Source organism: Biomphalaria glabrata, unplaced genomic scaffold (assembly GCF_947242115.1).
Source record: "Biomphalaria glabrata unplaced genomic scaffold, xgBioGlab47.1 scaffold_19, whole genome shotgun sequence".
NCBI lineage: Eukaryota > Metazoa > Mollusca > Gastropoda > Planorbidae > Biomphalaria > Biomphalaria glabrata.
This window is the reverse complement of record NW_026602932.1, coordinates 142627-165996: the sequence shown is the minus strand read 5'-3', so window position 1 is coordinate 165996 and position 23370 is coordinate 142627. Positions and strand designations below refer to the sequence as shown.

At 37.5% G+C, this 23370-nt stretch overlaps 1 protein-coding gene and 1 long non-coding RNA gene across 3 annotated transcripts in view; one reads left to right on the top strand and one right to left on the bottom strand.

The window, feature by feature from the left end:
* LOC129924192 (uncharacterized) overlaps positions 1-4727 on the top strand; it is a 41385-nt gene extending 36658 nt beyond the window's left edge. For both annotated transcript variants that reach the window (XM_056018003.1, XM_056018002.1), the window contains one exon: positions 1771-4727. In XM_056018003.1, the coding sequence (XP_055873978.1) occupies positions 3045-4199 (1155 nt within the window). In that variant the 5' untranslated portion in view covers positions 1771-3044 and the 3' untranslated portion in view covers positions 4200-4727. The remainder of the gene's footprint in view (positions 1-1770) is intronic.
* Positions 4728-7143: 2416 nt separating this feature from the next.
* LOC129924204 (uncharacterized) lies at positions 7144-9603 on the bottom strand. Its single transcript, XR_008776195.1, has 4 exons — positions 9356-9603; positions 8671-8724; positions 8398-8535; positions 7144-7727 (listed from the first exon to the last, which is right to left on the bottom strand). It is a non-coding gene; the product is annotated as an uncharacterized LOC129924204 (long non-coding RNA).
* Positions 9604-23370: the final 13767 nt, after the last annotated feature.

The following is a 23370-nucleotide window of genomic DNA, read 5'->3' as shown; positions in this document are numbered from 1 at the left end:
GTTGTCTGTCTGAGATCAATGGGGAGTGAGTTCCAAACCTTTGGTCCGTGCACTGAAAAAGCCCGCAGGCCGTAGCTTTTGAGCATTGAGTCCATTGGGCGCAGGCATAACAAGGAATGCTTAAAGAGCCCAAAATTAAAATTACCAGTTTTCACCAGGATTCAAACCTGGGACCACTCAGTTTGAAACCCAAGCGCTATAGTACTCAACCACCGCGCCTCTATTAAATAACTTCATATTTACTAATTACAATTTTTCTTTTACGCTTGAATAACAACAAGTAAAAAAAGACATTATTTCCCCTACCTATATAAGAACGGAAAAGTAATCCATGTATGAATTATGTCAGGATTCAATGACTGGATATTCCCTTTCATAACAACAATAACACACTTTGATATGGGTCAGTGATGTGTTCTCACTGTCCAGAGAGCCTTCCAAATAAGTTGTTTTACTGGATGACTGAGGCCTTAAATCCACCCCCACTTTCCCCTTCCAAGTTTTAGCTCACCCTCTCCTCCTTTCATTTCTTCCCTCTTTTCCTTTCTATATTTTTAATTCACTCCGTCACTCTCAGCATTCAGGCCATCTTCCTTCATTTTCAACTTAAGTCTGTTGAACCTTTGGGGCACCACACAAGATCTGTTGACCGTACTTCTATATTCCTCTCAGTCTCTTGCCTTGAATATAATTTTTCCCAATGACAGGCCTGCCCATTCTTTTATGTTGTCTTACCATCGCTTTCTCTCTCTGTATATCTATAATAAAGCCCGTCTCTTGCCTTCTTAATTTACCCCCCTCCCCCTCTTTATAGTTAAGAGCTCTCAATCCTCTCTGCATGTAATGCCCTCCTCTTTCCCATGTTATTAAATTCATCAAATTCTACTCATCACCTCTTTCTCTCCTTCTTCAGTCGTCCCCTTATTTCTCTCTATTTTATTTCTTTCTGCCATATATTAACACTTCTCTTTTCTTTCTATTCTTTCAAAAGAAGAAGAAGAAACAAAACTGGGATATTCGTTCTTAAATGAGTGTCGTCACTGTTTATGTCTGATGCAATACTCGACAAGGTTAAAACCCGCATTCTGATGTAACAATACAGAAACATCCTCGTTCTGTTCTCAAGACATCAACTTTTGATGCTGTCAAGTTGTGGTGAAGAGCTCTTTGAATATTAAAAAGACACGACAACTACTCCATTAGATCGATAGCTTAAAGCGCTTTATCATAGAAGGAGATCTAGATCTATGGCTTTTTGTTTTTTTTCTCAACAGAGGCGGATATCCCATCATTTCAAAAAAACAATCTTACATCTATGGCTTTCTGTTTTATTTAAACAGAGGCGGATATCCATAATTCCAAGAAAAAAATCTTTGATTTGTTACATGAGTGGCAGATAAAACCGAGAAGCTACCCTGGGGGATTTAAGTTCAAATCATGACACGAGAGGCGCTGTCTTTGGTGAGAGTCTAATGGTAACATGGAAACCTTCTCACAGATACCCCCCCGCCACACACACAGAGGCACACATACAAAAAGAGACAGAGAGATGGAGAGACAGAGAGTTAGAGAGAGAGAGAGAGGCCCATTATAGAGATTGTATCACAATTCACTGAGCTGGCTACAGTATGGAAGTTGCTAATTAAAAACAAAACAAAATAGAAAATATTTGTGAATTTATTTTCAGTTTACAAGAAAATTAAAAGTAGTCTGACTATGACTTATATAACTTTAACTTATTTACCATCTTACTGTCGTGCGCGCGTGAAGTTTCCTTTGCATTTAATATTGGTGTTTTAGCGTATAGGAAGTAGTTTCTTTTTAGTGCGTTTTGTTGTCTAGAATATTTTGTGTGTGTGTGTTTGTTTTTACGTCATCCTTAGTTCCCGCAAGAGAGAGAGAGAGAGAGCTTCTTTTGTGAGCTAGGTAGCTGGTTGTTTGTTTCCCCCTTGTAAGGGGTGTTAGGCTTTGGGATATGGGGAAGTGTGTCGCCTTCCCGCCCTTGGAGTTTGGCAGTAACTCTTGTTGTTGAGGTGTAGGGAGTTGAGGTTACGTTGGGCGCCAAAATGGAGTGTGAGCGTGAAGGTGTGTTATGTAAACTTATTGGCGTGATAGTAGACTAACTATTAATTTAATGATGATTTCAATGATAATGATGTATATGTAAATATGTTGATAACTTCTAATTAATTATTATTAAATATTGTTCATATTGATAACTGTTGTTATTCACTAACTGTTCAGTTGAATAACTGTTACCCGATGTTCGTATGTTACATGCCATTACCTTTAGGTTCTGGTGTTACTCTGTTCAGGCTGGGGATACGGGACCATCATATCATACCCTACTTAAGCGAAAAAACCCCACCTGACAGAAATGGGGGCTCGTCGAAACAATATGTAAATGTCAACGTTGTGACCTTTGTGTCCTTGATGTGACCGCTAAGGCCAACATAAATTATATGACATATATGTAATGTTCATGTATTAAATAAAATTAAATACATTTAAGCCGTTTGAGCGGTCTAATGCTTTATGTACAGCACAAGATTGATTAGCTGGGCATCCCTTGTATTTTGCCTAATGTGCTTAGTTCCCATTTGTTTCGGAAAACTTAGAGTGTGTAGTTACTCTTTGAAACTATTGTAACCTGTTCTTTTATTTATTGTCACCAACGCCTGAATCCTCTGACTCTGAGCGGCAACGTGTGGGTGGATCGAGTGCCTGTCGACGGGATCGACCTGAAACTGTGTGTCTTGCTGGCTGGTGTACCGGAACCGTCCTGAAGTTAGAACCGTTGGTCTGCTCCAGTGGCTTTGGTTGTCTGTGGCTTTTCTCTTCTGCGGAGCCTGGAGTGAGGCGATTTTCTTCCGACGCGGGATACTGAGCAGATAAGTCCTTGGCCCTGTTTTTGTCGATGCGCCCGTGATTTCAGTTCGCCCGTTGTAATTAAGTAATAATATATTATTTTTGTTTCTCTCTATGATCTAACTTTGGTTTGTTAGTGATAGTTAGACTGTAAGTAGTATTTGATAGTCTGTGTGATGGAGACGAGGTTGACTCTAACCGCCCAGTTCATCAGTGACGGCCGTGCTCTCGGGTATGATGGTGAGAGGTTGGAGAGGTATGTGGCAGAGCAGAAGGTTGAATACGAGAGAGCCAAGAAGGAGGAGTTTGAACGAGAGACGGCTAGACTTGAGCGTGAAGAGAGGGTGAGAAAAGAGGCGAAGGCGGAGGAAGAGAGGTTGAGAAGAGAGGCGAAGGCGGATGAAGCCGCTAGACATGAACGGGATGATAAGGCTAGGCGTGAGGAACACGAGAGGTGGAAGGAGAGAGATGCTAGAGAGGAGCTCAAGAGAAAAGATGAACTGGAGTTGGCACGGCTTAAAGAGAAGTCGGCGCCAGAGGCAGGTGCAGTGGTAGGTCAGGCAGTTGAGGTGCGACAAAAGAATGTCTTGGACAGGCTAGACAAGAACTTTCAAGGCATGAAGGAAGAGGACGATCTTCTGGCGTACCTGACGCACTTCGAGGCCGTAGCAGCAAGGTGTAAGATTGAGAGTAAAGAGTGGGGCCTACTGTTGTCCTACAAGCTGACGACATCGCTCAAAAACTTTATGTTGAGGGACAGTCTGTTCCTTAGCGACAAGTATGAGGATATTAAAACGGCACTTCTCCGCCACGCAGACATCAATGCGGAGACATGCCGCAAAAGGTTCCACCGGGTCAAACCACGGCAGAATGACTTCCGTGGGTATGTGACCGAGTTGAGGACCGCACTGGACAACTGGTGTAAAATGGCAGAGGTCGGTAAGACAGTAGAAGAGATCAAAGATCTTTTCATTAAAAATAGGATACTAGAAAGCGTATCAAATGAGGTGTACAGGCAGCTCGTGTTAAACAAACTCAGCACAGTAGAAAATATGTTAGAGGTGATTGAAGGTTTCAAGGTTGCTGGTTCTGAGGTAGCAATAAGAAAGGAAGAAAGTGTGTATGTGGCAGCAGCATGTTGTGAGCCTGTGATAAAGCAGAGTCCAGTGGTTAAAAGAAAGGTAATTGTTTGTTTCAGCTGTGGTGAGCAAGGTCATAAATCAGCTGAGTGCCCTAATGAATTTGTTGCCCAAAATAATGAGACTGGTGTTGAGGATGTAAATCCCAATGATATTGTCAATGACCAAGACCAGCGATCTAGACATAGATGACTAGAGGGTCGTCGCGATTCGGAAGGTCGCCGTGGGTATAAGCTGATGCCAGATCGCTATACTGTAACTGTCAGAAATTTGCCATTTAATATTAATTGGCAAAGGCTTAAGGATAGATTTAGGGAGTTTGGTTTGTTTGGTTTTGTGGAGGTTTTAGAGGCAAATGGGAAGTCCATGGGTGTTGGACATGTAAGGTTTAAAAACTTAGCAGACGTTGCTAAGGCGGTTAGATATTTGGACAGGTCGAAATTTGGTAGTAGAAGTATTGTGGTAGTCCCTCATCGTGTGAGCGCAAGAGGTTGACGTGATGGTTAAGTTAGTAATTTGGTCGCATCGGTAAATTTTGCGGGCGTGTGTTGATGGGCTGGCACACACATGAAAGTATTGCGTTACTAGTTGGTTGTAGTATTGGTAGTAGAGTAAAATGTACATGATGAAGCTCATGTAACAGAGCATATACCATCGTAAAAGTACAATCTTATCCTATTTGAATTTAACAATTGGATCGGGGTTACGAATCTAGTTGCATTTTCTGTCGTGTAGGATGAAGATAACTAATGACATGCAGAATTGTACCGCGGGTGGTATAATATTAGGGAGGTGTAGGGAGTTGAGGTTACGTTGGGCGCCAAAATGGAGTGTGAGCGTGAAGGTGTGTTATGTAAACTTATTGGCGTGATAGTAGACTAACTATTAATTTAATGATGATTTCAATGATAATGATGTATATGTAAATATGTTGATAACTTCTAATTAATTATTATTAAATATTGTTCATATTGATAACTGTTGTTATTCACTAACTGTTCAGTTGAATAACTGTTACCCGATGTTCGTATGTTACATGCCATTACCTTTAGGTTCTGGTGTTACTCTGTTCAGGCTGGGGATACGGGACCATCATATCATACCCTACTTAAGCGAAAAAACCCCACCTGACACTTACCTAGGCACTGTGGCTGAGTGGTAAAGCGCTTGGCTTCTTAACCGCAGTTCCCGGGTTTGAATCCTCGTGAAGACCGGAATTCTTAATTTCGGAACTATTGAGCGCCTCTGAGTCCCCCTCCCCCCACAGCTATAATGGGTACCTGACATTTGTTGAGGAAAAATCAAAGCCCTTGGTCGTTGTGCTGGCCACAAGACACTCTCGTTAACCATAGGCAGAAACAGATGACTTTTACATCCCCTGCCCTATGAATTGCAAGGTCTGAAAGGGGAACTTCACTAAACTTTACAACGTATTTTATATCTTATCAGTCATCATCACTTATCATCATATGTTTCAACGTATTCATTCAAGATTTCATTTTATAATTTATCTCATTTATTGTAACTAATCTTTCATTATAGCTTACCTTTTATCCTGTCTTTTCATGTATCTTATCTTATCTTATATTCATCTTATTTTTATCCCTAACCTTATCTTATCTGTATCTTTATATTATCTTATTAGTTGCAGACTAAGTCGTATGTTTCCTGATTCTGGCAACTCGCACCAAGCTCTAACGTTAGGAGTAAGAAGGAACACTTATATAAATCTGTTTTAGTTTATGCATTAGTGCCTTTACCACTAAAACCAACGATACATAATTATTAAAAAGAAATAATTGAAGTGCCAAGTATGAGGACAGCGCGGTATGATTCTTCTATTTTTTTTTATGCTGCTTATGTATATAACAATTAATATTACTAAAAGATACTTTGGACATTAAAGATTTTTAAAAATTAGTTACAAATACGTAGGACAGTGTCACTATTTGTTCAACCATCACAATATATGTCTACCATTTCAAGTTATATGATGGCTACACACATTGTTATATCAAAATATAACAAACGCTATATTAATGTTAGAGATGTGTATACCACTCTCTAAACACCAATCACTAGTTAATAGCAAACGCATTTTCCACGCTGGGCGTGGTGGTCAAGAGTTAAGGCGCTTGGCTACTGAACAGATTTGTCTTGGAGTTCGAATCTCAGAGAAGGCCGCCCCTGAGACCACCAAACTCTTAATGGTAAAGTGGCTTGTCGTTGTGTTGACCACATGACACCGTCGGCCAGAGTTCCGATACTTATAAATAAAACAATATAATTGTTAGTTGCCCTGGGTCTAACTATTTATATTAATGATGGGTATCTTTTTCATTCAATTAAAAACATTAAAATGTGTCAAGCGTTGAGATTATCTCATAGGAAAAACAGGTGTGGTGGCTTAGTGGTAAAGCACTTAGCCTCCAAACTAAGGGGTCCAGGATTCGAATCTTGATGAAGACTGGCAATTCGAATATCAGTATTTCTATGATGCCCCTGAGTCTTATGCGTAACTTATGATAGATGGGGAAATGTATGGTGTGTGTTTGTTGTGCTGGCCACATGACATCCTTGGTAACCATCGATCATAGAAACAGATAACCTTAACATCTTAACATATCGCAGTGGTAATTTGTTTTTTTCTCACATCAAAAAGTTGTCTGTTGTACATTATTTAGTTATGGCAAAGTATGTAGGTCACTGCTGGGGCTGCGTAAACACAGGAAATACTTCATTCCTCATTAATCTTCGGACTCGTAGACAAGCCTTATCATTAGTTTGATTATGTTTCAAAGGAAAATTTTCTGTATAGGTTTTTGTTTAGTGGGCTATTTAATTACATGATATACAGGTTATCCAGAAATAATTATTTTCCGCGTTCAGTTTTAATTATTCATTTTCGCCATTTATATTTCTCTGCCCTGTTACGATTAAACTTCAATTATGTTTTTTTTTATTTAGAAAATATTATAAATGGTATAGATTTTTTTATATAACACCAAATAAAGTAAAAAAAAAAAAAAAAAAAAATTAAGTTAATTTTTGGGGGTCACATCAACGATGGTATCATCAATCAGGACAGAAAGAGTTAAGCAATGAATAAAATGATTGTCTGTAAAGGCTGCTATTTATTTTTATTAACAACAATTAGCATTTTAATTTTCATTAAATATACAAGCAAATATAAATATACAAGTATACAATTTTGAATGAGAAAACAGATTTAGAAGAAGAATATAACCAGAGATAATATGAACATTTAGAAAATATTACCAACATTATGTCAAACATTTAAATATATTTAACTAACCAAAAAAAAAAACCAACAAGCTAACATAGGAGTTCAATGGTGCGATGCATTTCTATAATACGTAGTATTAGATTGACATGTTTTCTTCCTCCTTAGAAACAATTTCCAAGGCCTTGCATTAGTCTTAAACAAAATTACAGGCTTGTTTTGTTTTGTTTGACATGTTTCGGATGTTCCTTCAGAGTTGAAGATAGTTTACTTCCTAGTCCAAACCTCCCGCAGGACGACGGGGGATGATAGCGGGCAGGGTTTGAACCCTCGACCGTCGATAAATCCGAACGACAGTCCAGAGCGCAAACCGCACGACCAGGCAGCCATCCAAGTGAGTGCCTCGGGTAATCAAAAGGGAGTCCTCGTAGAATGAGGAACATTTGGCTGATTTATTTCAGTTGTTTGTTGCTTCTCTAAAAAAAAAAAGGAAAGAAAGAAAAACAACATTTAAGTAGGACAACATTCAAGGGGGACAAAATTAGAGTGTTGCAATATTCAAGTAGGACATTTAAGCAGGACAACATTCAGGAAGGACAACATTCAAGCAGGACAACAATTAAGTAGGATAAGTGAGACCAGGAAAAAAAAATTATCGAAATAGAAATAGAATTATTAAAAAAAAAACATTAAAGAAGGACAACGTTCAAGGAGGACAACATTCAAGGAGGACAACATCCAAGGAGGACAAAATTAAATTAAGACAACATTCAAGTAGGATAATAGAATGATTTGAAACAAACATTAAAGGAGGACAACATTCAAGTAAGACAACATTCAAAGAGGACAACATTCAAGTAGGATAACATTCATGTAGGAAAACATTCAAGTTAGACAACATTCAAGTAGGATAACATTCATGTAGGAAAACATTCAAGTTAGACAACATTCAAGGAGGACAACATTCAAGGAGGAAAACATTCAAGGAGGACAACATTCAAGGAGGACAAGTGAGATAAGAAAAAAAAATTCATTGAAGTAAATATAAAATATTATTTGTTGTTTTTTTTTTCAGATTTTACTTGGGCTAATTTATAAAACAAAATAAGTGCTAATGAGAGACTAATTGTGAAGCTAGATACTTACTCTAATTCTTGAAGCTGCCGTTTTAGAAGCTGGAGGTAAAAAAATGTGTTTTATAAACGAAGTCGTAAGTTGTTTTTATTTTACAATTTTAATTCAATGTTGTGTTTGGTCCTTCTTTTTCAGAGCCATTTTTCGATTCTGAAGAGAAAACATATTTGTTAAAATTATTATGTTAAATTATGTTAAAACATATTTGTTTCAAATTTTAATTCTTATCTTATAGATTACAAAAAAAAATATAATTACTCTTTGATAGTAAAAGATATAACTTACGTCCTTCGCTTGTTTAAGCTGCTTATTCTTTATCTCTTGAGAATGTTCCAGCTCCTGAAAAGAGGACAATTTCAAATATATAAACCGTCTTGGAAGGTAATAATAATAATAATAATAATAATAATCTTTATTATCCGTAAGGAAATTTGTCTTACAATTTGTGCATTACACCAAACGAAAAACATTATAACTATAAGAAACCAAAGTGTACATTCACACCAGACTCACTCATAATATGAAAAGAATCTTCCAGATTGAAAATGGTTTATATGAAAGAGTAGCTAGAATTATCTTAAAATTAAAATTTGTAGCAGCGAGACTTTTAGAAATCTGTAATTTAAAAAGTATAAAGCAAGCATATTGAAAGGGGACTTTCGAAGAGTTCTAAAACGGTTTAGGGCTAGAACCATAAGTTCCCGACCGCAGAACGAAGGAGCTAATGGGTTCAAATGTGAACCTTTCAGATCTACGGGGCAAACACCTTTACTTATCCACAACAAATGCTAGGTATCCATTAAACATTTAAAGTCCGTCTTCACCGGGTCTTGAACTCAAGACCCCTTGTTTCAGAAGTCAAGCCCTTTACCATTCAGCCATTTGTTGACTATTTTAGCATATGTCTTTTTCTTCCCATTTTTTTAAATCAAAGATAAGATAAGATAAGTAGATAGACTAATAATCTTACCATGAAATTAGTCAAATAACTTACAGCATACTTTATCTTTAACTTTGCCAGCTCTGCTTCAACTAACTTTAGTTTTTTTAGTCACGCCTTCTTCACCCTGGGCTGTAACAGAGAAATCATTTTAGTAGTCTTATCTAAAGTTTATCACCTTTACTTAAAAATGTTGGCATTACTGCTTCGTGGCACCAAGGATTTACCCAGGTAAAGAGCACATCGTTATTGACAGAGGCGTAGTGAGCAAAGCGTGCACCCGGCTAAAGGTACACTATTGGCGTCCCCCGCCCCATGAACATCACAAAGAAATATAGACTTGTTGATAAAATGTATTTAATAATAATAGGCCTACTTTTGTAATCCTATTGGCGACGCGATAGAGTTAACTGTGTACAATCAGCTGACACATGTGACACAGGCCAGTAATACAGTTTAGTGTACCATGTCGACGGACAAAGGACAATACTGGTATGACGTTTGCACGTAAATATGGCCCGTGTTGCGGTCATGTGATCAGAAGCCTTGGTGGACCAGAGACAGAATGTGTAATGTAGTGTAATTTCAGTATAGGACAGCGAGGAGGCCGGGACTGTTTACCATGCAATCGGTCCCAGTGGAGTCCTTGAGTAAAACGTACCAATCCAGGAAGAGATATAGAGACAGTAGTTTAGTTTAGTACGGCAGTACGGTGATGCACAGTGTAACATTTGTAGTCAGTTTATTGTGCTGCCAATTGTGTTGTACTACTATATTTTGGAACTCTAGCTGTCAAGTTCTTGAGTTTGATGTGTGTATTGAGCAGTGTTTGGAAAAGGCCTGATTAAGAGAGAGAGAGAGAGAGAATCGTACCAATACAATACAAATAACCTTATAATGTATTACCTAACAAAAATATCTACAATAATTGTATTTTTTGAAGCCTTTCTGTGTGTGGCGCCCAGTGCATCGTGCCCCCTTGCCCCCCCCCCCATCACTACGGTTCTGGCTCTCAATAAGCTCCAGTAACACAATACACAGGTGTGCCTCAAGGAAGTCTTAGGTCCACTGATGTTTCTAATATATACATAGGACCTACCAAATGGCATTAATTCAGGAACAAAAAGTCAGGTTATTTGCAGATGATTGCATAATATATAGAGCAATAAAAAACTACACAAAATACTTGTCACACAATTGTAGATAGGTCAAGGTTATTCACAAAATGTAGAGAACTTTGTACTCAAATTACATCCCCCTTTATGACGCATAAAAAAGTTCCCCTCTCAGACCTTGCGATCTATAGGGCAGATGATGTGAAGGTCATCTGTTTCTGTGGCATATGGCAACAGGGGTAACAGGGGTGTCATTTGGCCAGCACAACGACCAACAGCCTTTACTTTTCCCCAACTAGTGTGAGGTACTCATTAGAGCTGGGTGGACTCAAAGGCGCCCATAGATACCGAGAATAAAAGGGCTAGTCTTCAAGAGAAAGCTGGAACCTCTGGTTTGGAAGCCAACCGCTTTACCGCTCAACCACCGCGCTTCTGTTATAACACATTGAAAGGACAAAAGTACCACACATACCTTAATAGCAGCTGCTTATCTGAAAAAGGGGAGGGTCTTGGCAACATGAACTCTCACAGCGCCAGACAGAAGCCAAGGGATAGATGATAAACATATCATGAAATCCCAATAGGGTCTTTTAACAGAAATTTTTATACATCGAACAATCCCTAAACTAAAACTTTATTTAACTTTTGTTAGCCCAACATTAAATTAATTTGGGACAACCCCCTACCCCCCCCCCCACAAGTCGCTAAAAAGAAAGATAATAAGATACAAAATAAAGCTACGAAACTAATACAAATGAATAATCACTTTTGATTAGAGTGCAGGAGTGCGTAAATTACGTCACCCGTGCCACGTGCGGTCCGCCGGAGTGTTTTATGCGCCGCGGAAGCCAACAGAAATCAGATGTGCCCACAGTTTAGGCCTATACATATAAAAAATGCAAATATATAAAAGTAATAATTATAAATATCTATAGAAATCATTTAAATTTCTGATTCTTATCTGTTATGAAAAGAAGGCAAACAAACATTGTCTCTACATGTCATTCTTAAAAGTTTAAAGTAAAGGAAGATTATTCTTATTGGCAATATTTCAAAGTATTCAATCAATTACAAACTCAGACCAATACTTATTTAATACTATGAAGAACTGTGTTGAAAGTGTTGGGTTAGCTTGAGACAAGATGGCGAGTGTAACAACAGGTGAACCCCGTGCTTTGACTGAGAAAAACACGTTTTTTTAAAAAATTAATTAAAGAACAATTTCCCAACCATTAATTTCATTAAAGCTACAGAGTACACACCTCAAGGAGGCGAGGTGGCTGAGCGGTAAAGCGATTGGCTTCTGAACCTGGGGTCCCGGGTTCAATTCCCGGTGAAGACTGGGATTTTTATTTTGGGATTCTTGTGTGCCTCTGATGGGTACCTGACATTAGTTGGGGAAGACACCCCATGACACATATATATAAAAGCTTATATTCAGCATAGTTATATCAATTAGCAGTTTGGGTCAGTCTTATTAAATGTGTAATAGATCTAGACTAAAAATAGAATGCATTTATTACAATCAATTAATGTGAGGAGGCACGACTACGTTATTTCAAATTCATGGCTCAAGCCTTCTCAACATTGTAACCACTCGGCTAGAGGAGAGCTTATGATCATGGACGCTTGTAATGCCTATTGTTTCTAAAGTCTCGACCTACTTTTAAGGTTTATGTTCACTAATACTTAGACTATGACCTAAAAAGTGGACTGATTTAGCTTTTTAAAAAATTAATTCTTGTGTTGTCGGGTAAAGGGAAATAATTGTGCACAATTTCAGTTTGATCCGAAATTGAGTGTGGTAGATATAACGTGTACAAACTTTTACCAGACGGACACACAAACAGACAGCGTGAGTTGATGTAAACGATCTAATAAAATCATGTGAAGGCAAAATATTTTACCCCATGCTGGGACTGAAAATTCTGCACAGTGTAGCTACTTGCTGGTCCACGGCTACTTCCTCTGCCTCCTCCTATGCTAAAAAAAAATGAAATTAAAATTATTGCTAACAGAAAATTCAGCTGCGGTTTCAAAGAACGAAATTGATTAATTAGTACTAATTTGTTAATTTCTCGATTTATTCGTCTATTGTCATCGACTATGAATAATTATTCTAAAAATACAACTTGACCTGAGAATGGGAATAGGGAGAAAAAACGTGCCAAATGGCAATGAAGGGATGAAATCCATAAATACAGCATTAAGTTGCATTTATTTCCCTTATTTCGATATAAAACAAAATAATAAATCACCAAAAATTAAGTACCTAATTTGATAATTTTTTTAAATTGATTCATGTCTTGTCAGGTTCAATAAATAATTGTGCAAAGTTCTAACTTGATCCGAGAATGAGAAATGGGAGATAAACGTTCAAACATTTTACCAGAGAGACAGACTGGGTTGATATATGCTTCGGGCTCAGTTGGGAATATTCATCTCAAGAATGTCTTCAAACATATGGTTGGGATGTCAAACTAAATACTTCAAAACAGTGCTGCAGTAAACACAACTCTGCCCGAGTAGGGTTTCGAACCTCGAGCCCCATTCATACTTTACCAAGCAAAGCACAATTCAGGCGCACTTAGCCTCTCGACCACGCTTCCCATCATTGGATAAGCATGCTTTTAGATTTTTAAAAAAATTGTTCATTATTTTCATCTTACTGCGTAACACCTATGGAGGTACGATGACTACAGTTTGTGAACTGCTGGTTTACATAACTTCCCAAACAGCTAAACTTGTGCCGAAGTGTTGCACCTGTATTAAATTTAAAAAATAAAAGATAAAATTGAAAAGAATAATTGGGTTTCCATGTATTTACAGTGGGAGGCTTGGTGGTTGAGTGATAAAGGGCTTGACTTCCGAACCGGGGGTCCCGGGTGTCTCAAATAATGTTCCACCTTAATTGGTTTCATAGCGACTTAAATTAAAACTTTGATACATAAAAAGCTAAAATAAAACAGCTTGTTTGACAGGGAAGGAAGGATGACATATTACTAATAACCAATACTGTACCTTTTATAGATCTTGCTAGACTCGGCCATATATATATATTACTTTCATATATACAATTAAGCTAATTAAAATAAGTAAATAAGATGTTAAAATTTAAACATAAACAAAATTCTTTCAACTAACAGGTTTACAATTCAAAGATTTAGCTTAAGTACACATCACTGATGAGAAAATAAATTTAAAGTCTTGACATGCTTCAATGAGATCCACTATCGTAGACCCCCATTTTAAAGTCATAGTTCCCTAATTTATTTTTTCACTTCCGTAGACCCCTTGGAAGTCCTCGTAGACCCCTGGGGGTCCATATAGACCACTTTGGGAATCACTGACTTAATGCAAAGGCTGAGTACACACCTCCAAGTAAATTATGACCTGAAAGAGAGGTTCAAGTCAAAGCCAAAAGTTACAATTTCACACTTTGAAAACGTTGCAAAATTTTTACATTTTTTACATTTTTGGTCCACATACAATGCTATGGATTGTTTACAATTTTTAAATAAGCATGTGTAAGATCAGGTCGATGGTGATTGAATGTGACAGCAGTCACAAGGATAACAACTACGTTGAGTACATATATATATATATATATATATATATGCGTCCCCCGTCCCCTTTTTTTTAAATGCAACCCTCGATAGAAAAAAAAATCTTCTTAAGAAGAAAAAAAGAGATACATAGGCTCTATGAATGTTGAAAAGAGTTATAAGTATGTAGGGCAGTGTCATTATTTATTCAACATCACAATATATGTCTACCATTTCAAGTTATATAATAGCTACACACATTGTTGTATCAATATATAACAAACGCTATATTAATGTTAGAGATGTGTATACCACTCTCTAAACACCAATCACTAGTTAATAGCAAACGCATTTTCCACGCTGGGCGTGGTGGCCAAGAGTTAAGGCCACAGATTTGTCTTGGAGTTCGAATCCCAGGGAAGACTGTGCTTATTATGGCCGCCCCTGAGTCCACCAAACTCTTAATGGTAAAGTGGCTTGTCGTTGTGCTGACCACATGACACCATCGTCAACAGTCGGCCAGAGTAACTGATGGGCATCATCTGATTAACAGATAGCAAGGACTAAATGGATACTTGACTTGTGTTTGCATGAGACGGCCATATGTAAAAGGAATGTTTCCGATACTTATAAATAAAACAATATAATTGCTAGTTCCCCTGGGTCTAACTATTTACATTAATGATGGGTATCTTTTTCATTCAATTAAAAACATTAAAATGTGTCAAGAGTTGAGATTATCTCATAGGAAAAACAGGTGTGGTGGCTTAGTGGTAAAGCACTTAGCCTCCAAACTAAGGGGTCCAGGATTCGAATCTTGATGAAGACTGGCAATTCGAATATCAGTATTTCTATGATGCCCCTGAGTCTTATGCGTAACTTATGATAGATGGGGAAATGTATGGTGTGTGTTTGTTGTGCTGGCCACATGACATCCTTGGTAACCATCCTTGGTAACCATCGGCCATAGAAACAGATAAGAAAAAAAGAGATGCATAGGCTCTATGAATGTTGAAAAGAGATGACCTTCCTCCGATTACTGATCATTTCTGTATATCTCTCTCCTGTATTTGACCTACCAAAGGTCCTGAAAACAGTGAAGGTTTGTTCCTGAACTTATGCAATTTGATAATTCGTTTATGTAAATTAGAAGTAGTAGTGGACCTAAGACTGTTTATTGAGTTACACCTGAGTTTCCTGTTATTGGTGTTGGTTTAAAGCTATTTATTATTACAGATTACAGTTTGTTCTCTCCGTATCAGAAAATGGACCACCAATGCCAAAATATTTTAATTTTTTAAGCAAACTATGGTGGTGAACTTTGTCAAAAGCTTTGGAAATATCTAGGAAGATATCTATTGGGTCACTGTTATCTAAACTGTTATTAATTCAACATTTAACCAAATGGAAAAACAGTAGTCTTTTAACATATGTAAGCAAACAAGTGGATCCAAAGATTCGTGAATGAGCCTTGACTTTTAGACTATAGTGGAGACTACGAGCTAGGGTTTTAAGTATGGGGCTATAGAGTTCTGACATGTTTCATCCATGTTTGGTAATTATGACACAGAGCCCCAAATTATCGGAAGCTCTATAATTCACTAAACGACAGAGTAAATGGAAAAGGATTCTTTAAATTCATTTATAATAAATAACAAGTATATGTAACAATTTAATGGTCAATATTTCTTTGCATTTTTTGATGAGCTACACTTCAAACATCAGCAACACGCTGGTTGGTCTTTACTACTCCAGGTACTCCGGGAACGGAGCTGATGTGTAAGTAACGTCATAGGCGGAAACGGGGGATGGGGAACACATTGGCGTAGTGGCATCTCAAACATCTCGCAGTGGCATCTCAAACATCTCGCAGTGGCATCTCAAACATCTCGTAGTGGCATCTCAAACATCTCGCAGTGGTATCTCAAACATCTCGCAGTGGCATCTCAAACATCTCGCAGTGGCATCTCAAACATCTCGCAGTGGTATCTCAAACATCTCGTAGTGGCATCTCAAACATCTCGTAGTGGCAACTCAAACATCTTTTATGTGATGCTCAACCTTCATGTTTATATCATTTAATATCAACTCATTCTGTCTGTCTGTCTGTCTGTAAAAAAGTTTGTACACGTTATCTCTCCCACACCCTTTCTCAGATTTAGTTAAAATTTTGCCTTTTTTTACTCATTGACATAAGACACGAATCAATAAAGAAACATAACCAATTAGTTAATTAAGTACTTATAATTAAAATAATTATCAGTTCTGAAGGAACATTCGAAACAATGAAAAAATAAGCAACAATTATCTTTTTTAACAGTTATTCCCCTCCCCTCGCAGCAGTAATCATTGTTCAGTCTTTTAATTGAATTATTGATACTATCTGATTGACAGGTAAAAATGTAAAAATGTTTTACATGTTTCGGATGTTCCTTCAGAGTTGAAGATAATTACTTCCTATTCCAAACCTCCCGCAAGACGACGGGGGATGGGAGCGGGCAGGGTTTGAACCCGGGACCATCGATAAATCTGAACGACAGTCCAGCGCGCAAACCGCACAACCAGGCAGCCATCCTCTATCTATTTACTACATCGTTCCAACCCACTGACGGCAATAAAGGCAAGTTTTAATGTCACACTGGTCAGACCCAAGGACATAATTTCTTTGTCCAACAATGGAGCTTTTGGAAAGCAGGGAAGCTTTGTAAGAACCTTGACCTTTCACATTGCATTTAAAGGTTGTCAGATTAAGGGAGGCGACTCAAACGCAGGGCCGGGCTTGCCTAATTAGATGTCCTAGAAGAAGTGAATAGGATCATTAGGATGGCCCCAAATGAAAAAGAAAAACAAAAAAATAAGACTGAAAAATATGCACGAAATTTAAAACTATCTTAGTATCTATATATAAATTTTATTAAATTCATTATAAAACCGCTAATGTGCATAATGCGCGTGTACTTCCATAATAACCATAGTATAAATATCATTTCGACATTTCACCAAATGAATATATTAGTCAAACTAGTGGATTCATAGATTCGTGAATACACTATAGTAGAGACTACCAGCTAGGATGTCAGGCATGGGGGCTTTAGATTTCTGACATATTTGTACTATGTTTCGTAATTGTATTAGATTGCCCCCACAATTACTGAGAATCTTTTTTTTATTCACTTTCCAAAATATACATTGCATTTATAAAAAAACAACAACTAATTTTATGGTATCACAACAACAAATGTAAGAACTTTGTTCAGAATTGTTCATAGTTCTCGTTTTCCTTTGCTTGTCCTTTTACAAGCCTAGACATACAACCCACATGGGCTTACATCACTATTAGTTACTAGATGCCGTAATAATTGAACTAGAAATGTTCTAAGGTCATTTATAATAACTAACAAGTATATGTAATAATTTAATTGTCAATATTTCTTTGCATTTTTAGAAACTACTACTGGTGAATAAAAGTCCAAAATATATTGGAGATAGTTGTGTTCATGAAAAAATAACAGAGACACTTTTTACGAAATAAAACACTTTTGTATTCCCAGGAGAGGTCACAACAAGAAAATATATATTTTTTAAAAATCTTATATTAAGCATAGGATCAGGCATGTCATTAAATTTGTCGTAGATCTAGATACTCAGTTTAAAAAAAGCATTTATAAAATTTAAAAAAAAGGAAAATGACCTGAATTTGAACTCGTGGCTCAAGCCTTCTTAGGTTTATCAGTCCAACACGCAAACCACTCTGCTAGCGGAGACTGACAAAGTAAGTTGTATAACGAATGTATGTATGTAAGTTGTACTTAAAGTATTTCTAAAGTACCTTGATAATTGTAGATCGTGTATTACAGGTGCGAGTCCGAAAATATCGATCTACATGACGTCACAAAGAGCGAAAAGTAACGAACAGGCTCAATGGACAGTCACTTGAGAAGAAAACATCATAACAATCTTTAATTCAGAATGGACCACAGTTGAGTCAGTCACTACGACAATGTTATCCCCCCTGAGAGCCTAGCAATAACCGGATCTAAAAATCTACAATCCTAATCTTTAATCCCAATGCCTATGTCGTCACTATGTCGGGTCCAAAGTCAAGTCGATTATACTTCGTTCCAAAACTAATAATAATAAGGTTTGTCTTGTGAGTCCGAGTCACGTGGTTGCGCAGCCCCAGATGTGACCTACATATTTTGATAGATCTAGATTTTCTTTTCGCCGTCTCTGTTTGTTCTCGGCAGCGGATTTTCTTCCTAAAATAACAAATGTTTTCTGGGCTCCTAAATGCAACACGGAAGCTTTATACCAGACTCCCCCCTACCCCCAGTGATTGACAGAAGAGATAGGACCGTAACGCACTGAGCAAGCTGAAAGATATGTACAAGCAAAGTAATTAGAAAGAATTACAATTGAAAAATATGTGTTTTTATTTTTCACTTTATTCAGTTGAAGTCTTAGTTGATTAAAAATAACACACAAGGCAAACATATCAACGGTTCCGCGTCTGCATTGTACAAGCGTCACCAAATGTCTTAGAAGGCTTCAACACTGACCAGCAACGTCAATTCTCTAAGCAGTGTAAGATTGCATTCACTGGTAGAGATTGAATTTTTGGGGCCCGGGGGGGGGGGGGGGGAGTGACCATTATAGGGACCTCTGAATTCAGCTGACTGTCCATTTGGTCCATCCTCTTGAATTCATATCCGGTTTGGGTTGTCTTGAAAATGTATTTTATTTTGGTCAAAGGGAAGTAAACAAATAAATTCCACCTTTCATCTTCCAGTCCTAATTGTCTCTCTTGTTGAAAAATTTAAATAGTTTTTTTTTTAGTGTTATAATTTAAAGAAAAAAAAACAAGATGTGCTAAATACATACACATGCAAATTGTTAATAGTTATCACATATATAAACACACACACATATGCAATCAACTTATTTTCTTCATTGTTTAAACCAGTGATGCCCAACCTAATTCGACCCGCGGGGCATTTTAATATCTAGCACTCGTCTTGCGGGCCACATGACCGAAAAGTTTAAAAAAAAAATGAAAGGATATTGTTCTGCAACTATTTTGGTAGAAACCTATAGATGTAATACTTAACCAATACGTTGTTTGACAATTATATTTGTACGCGTCAGAAAACAGCTTCATTTCTCTTCTTAAAATGTAGGCAACACTATAGGTAGCTTTACCAAAGACTCATTTTGTGGTTGTGATTATGATACCAATCCATCAGAGAAAACGAGAGGTAAAGATACATTTTTAATACTTTTTTTTCGTTTGGAGGGGGGGGGATTTCTACACTTTGTTCCGAGGTTTCGTAGGATGGATGGAACCACGTCGAGGGCCGGATCTAGCGCGCGGGTCATATTTTGGGCATCACTGTTGTAATGTTATTTGAACTTTACCCTGCCACTCAATGGTTAAGATTTACAATTGGAACTCTGGGCAAGCACTTTGGTAGGCTTGCTTACTTACTGCATAGTGTTTTGTGTTGTAATTTTACCATTAATATTTGTAACATATATATGTAAATATTTTTAAGATTTTTATAGGTAAGTTCTTGTATGTATAAATATTGTACAGAGCAATCCTATTTCTGCATTGTAATTTCTCTTTGCCCTTATATTTCGTATCTTCAGGTGGGTCTGTGTTGTTGGTTGGAGATTTTAGTCTGAAGGGCAACTGGGAAAGAAGCCATATAACCATTGGCTATGACTTCTGGTTCCAGCCCAGACATAACGTGATGGTCAGAACAGAGTGAGCAGTGACTAACGCCTGAAGGAAAGGCTTCAAGCAAGAAGAATACGCATATGGTACGTAACTCATGTTTGGTTTAAAAAAAAAACTGCAGTGTGATTTTATTTGAAACAAAAAAACGTTTGATATCATTTATGTCAACTGTTACAAACAATCCAATAGTATTAATACGAAGACGATTTTGATACTGAATGCAGTATGGATACTTAAGATTCTAGACTTACAAAGTTCCCCTTTTGAACCTTTCGATCTCTAGTGCAGAGATGTAAAGCTCATCTGTTTCTCAGGGTTTCGGTTTACAAGGTTGTCCTGTGGCCAGCACAACGACCAACAATCTCTACTTTTCTCCTACTGATCTCAGGTATCCATTAGAGTTGGTTGGACTATTGGGGGCGTCTCTAATCTCAATTTTTTTAAATTTTTTCAAGACTTTTTTTTTAGAAGATTCTACCTGTAAGTTATACTCTGCCTTCATATGATAGTGATTACATTGAACCACAGTTGATGTATACAAGCTTAACATTTTAGAAAGCTAACTTTTTACAAATCTGAGCTAAATCTTAGGAAACTCAAAGTCTGTGATATGACTTTAGAAAGTAAATTCTTGAAAAATGTCTGTGAAATGTGATATGCATTGACTCAAGAAAGTTTAAGTTTTCAAAATATGAGTTAACTTTAGAAAGCCATTCTCTGTGTGCTGTGTCTCTGTAATTGATATTTTCCCCCCGTTTTTCTATAATGAAAAAAAACAAAAAAACAATAAGTACTTGTAATAACAACAAATGTCCAATTAGGATAAACAAACACAGTCATATTCTTAGTATTAGTCTCTGTGAGTTAACTTAAAGGAGCTTACTACAAGAGAGTTAACTTACTGGGAATTAACATAAAAGAGGTTAACTTAAGAGAGCTAACTTAAAGAGAATTAACATAAACGAGGTTAACTTAAGAGAGCTTTAAAGAAAATTAACATAAAGGAGGTTAACTTAAAGGAGCTTACAACAAGAGAGTTAACTTAAAGAGAATTAACATAAAAGATGTTAACTTAAGAGAGCTAACTTAAAGAGAATTAACATAAAGGAGGTTAACTTAAGAGAGCTAACTTAAAGAGAATTAACATAAAGGAGGTTAACTTAAGAGAGCTAACTTAAAGAGAATTAACATAAAAGAGGTTAACTTAAGAGAGCTAACTTAAAGAGAATTAACATAAAGGAGGTTAACTTAAAGGGAGTTAATTTAAAGGGAGTTAACTTAAAGGGAGTTAACTTATAAGGATTTGACAAAGAACTGAGTTTAAAAAAACAAACAAATGTACGTACTGTACACCATATATAGACTATACACCTATATGTCATAGCTTTGTTTAGTATTTAGTTATTATCAAATGTAAACTCTTTCCAGCTTCAACTCTTCACTGCTAACTCTTAGATCTGTCTTGTGTAAACTCATGCCTTGTGTTAACTTTCAGCTCTGACTTCTGTTCATTCTTAGCCATGTCTTGTATTAACTCTTATTAGTTTTCCCTTAACTCTTTGCTCTGCCACCTGTCAACTCTTGTTTGTCCTGAGTTAACTCTAAGCTCTGCCTCGAGTCAACTCTTCTTTGTCTTGTGTTAATTCTTAGGTTTGTACGGACATTGTATCCACATCTGGAACTGGACTAGGACCCTCAACTCAAGAAAACATTAAGAAACTGGAACAGACACAAAACAGAGCAGTGAGATTCATAACAAACGAATATTCACATTTGACTAGAGTAACACCTTTAGTAAAATCACTAAATTTAGAAAGCCTTCAGGACAGAAGGCTCAAAAGTAAAGTAGCAATCACACATAAAACACTGAACCATAATCTTCAAATACAAAAACAAAATTTAATAAAATACTCTGAAAGACACAAAGATAAAGGCACATTCCTCGTCCCATATGCTAGGACAAATTTGTACAAATACTCCTTCTTCCCTAGTGCTATTAGAGCATGGAATGGGTTGCCTGAGCTAGCCAGGAAAACCAGTGACTTGGCAGAATTTAAGTCATTGGTTAATATGCATGACTAAATGCATGACGCGTAGGCCGTAATCATCTTCTTTTTTGAAGTAACGTCTGTATTCTATAAGATAAGATAAGACTACACACGAAAAGCTTCAGAATTTAGACTAGAGATGATGGTGCCATTCCTCTGGAAGTCAGGTTCCTGCACGACCTGACGCCACCATGGGTTATGTCTGCTGCGCCGGCGGCTCCACAGTCTATTTTTTTTAAGGCACCGGTGCGCTCAACATATTGCATTTGAGCTGCTTCCAAATGTTGGTAAAATTATCTAATTCCTAGTTGTCAGGGGGTCAACCTTGAGGAAAAACCAGGAGCTGGCGAAGCTAAGGCAGTTTGCAGCAAGTTAAACTTAATGGATTAATGGATTTTCTACACTTTGTGCCGACGTTTCGGCTGGGCGGATGTAACCACATGGCAGGCCAGATGTAGCCCGCGAGCCGTATTTTGGGCATCACTGGTTTAAACAGTTTTCTGTAAATTAATATTCAAGATTTTTTTCTCATTTGTTGCTCTGCTCATTGCGGCTATGTATAGTGTTCGAAAATTGAAAACAATAAATTAACTAAAAAAAACTGAAATTTAATGAGTGTTTAATGTAATACATAATTTGTTTTTTTCTGCTCTCTGATAGACAGTTGTGCGGATTATCGGTCGAATGGACGTCAAGGAAGTCTTACAGATCTTACAGATGAATTATCCAGTGGTGACTGTCAAACGAGTGGATAACTCCAACACACACCTTCTTGTCAGCCAGGCCCGGTATCTCGCAGACCGCAATGTCACTGAACTAGGAAAATACGAGTCACCTTTCAAGTACGTCATATAACAAGACATTTTAAACTTTAATATGTTTATTCAGTACTGAAGAGATTACATTGCCAACAACACATAGGACACTAACATAAGTTTACGGTTTACACAACAGTTCACGTTAAAATTGTTCATAAATTGTCCAGACTAGACGATCACTGGGTTGTCCATTGTCCCAGTTTACACGCGTTTTGGTGGAATATGTCCGCCGATCGGTCAGTTTGCACTTTCCGACGGGGATGAATGGCCTGTGACTCCTAGGGGTAAAGTCTTATGGCCACAACGCGGTAAATATTATCCTTAATAGGAGCGCTCCCTCAGACTAAGATACATGCTAGCGTCATTCTACTAAATCTAATAATAGACCCACGCGGTGTGTTAGAGTCGTGCCGATGCTCTGGCTATAATTAAAAAAACGGAAATGGAAAAGTAGTTTGAGTGCTGGGACAAATCCCAAAAAGCCCGTGGAGTCTGGGAGCGCATGATGCGCGCTGGCCGCACTTCCCTGTGGTGGAGGCTGTCCAGGCCTGAGCAAGCTATTATAGCACAGTGCAGTACGGGCCATTGTCCTGTTGGGTCATATTTCTCACGGCTATGCCAACTTTCGATTCACGGTGCCCCCGCTGCGGGGAAGAAGAGGAAACCGTGCCTCATATTCTGTTTGACTGCACCAGACTTGCTGATCTCCGTCTCGACAGGTCTGGGAAACCAAAAATTCTCGACCTGTATGGTGACATGTATGCACTACGCAAGACAGC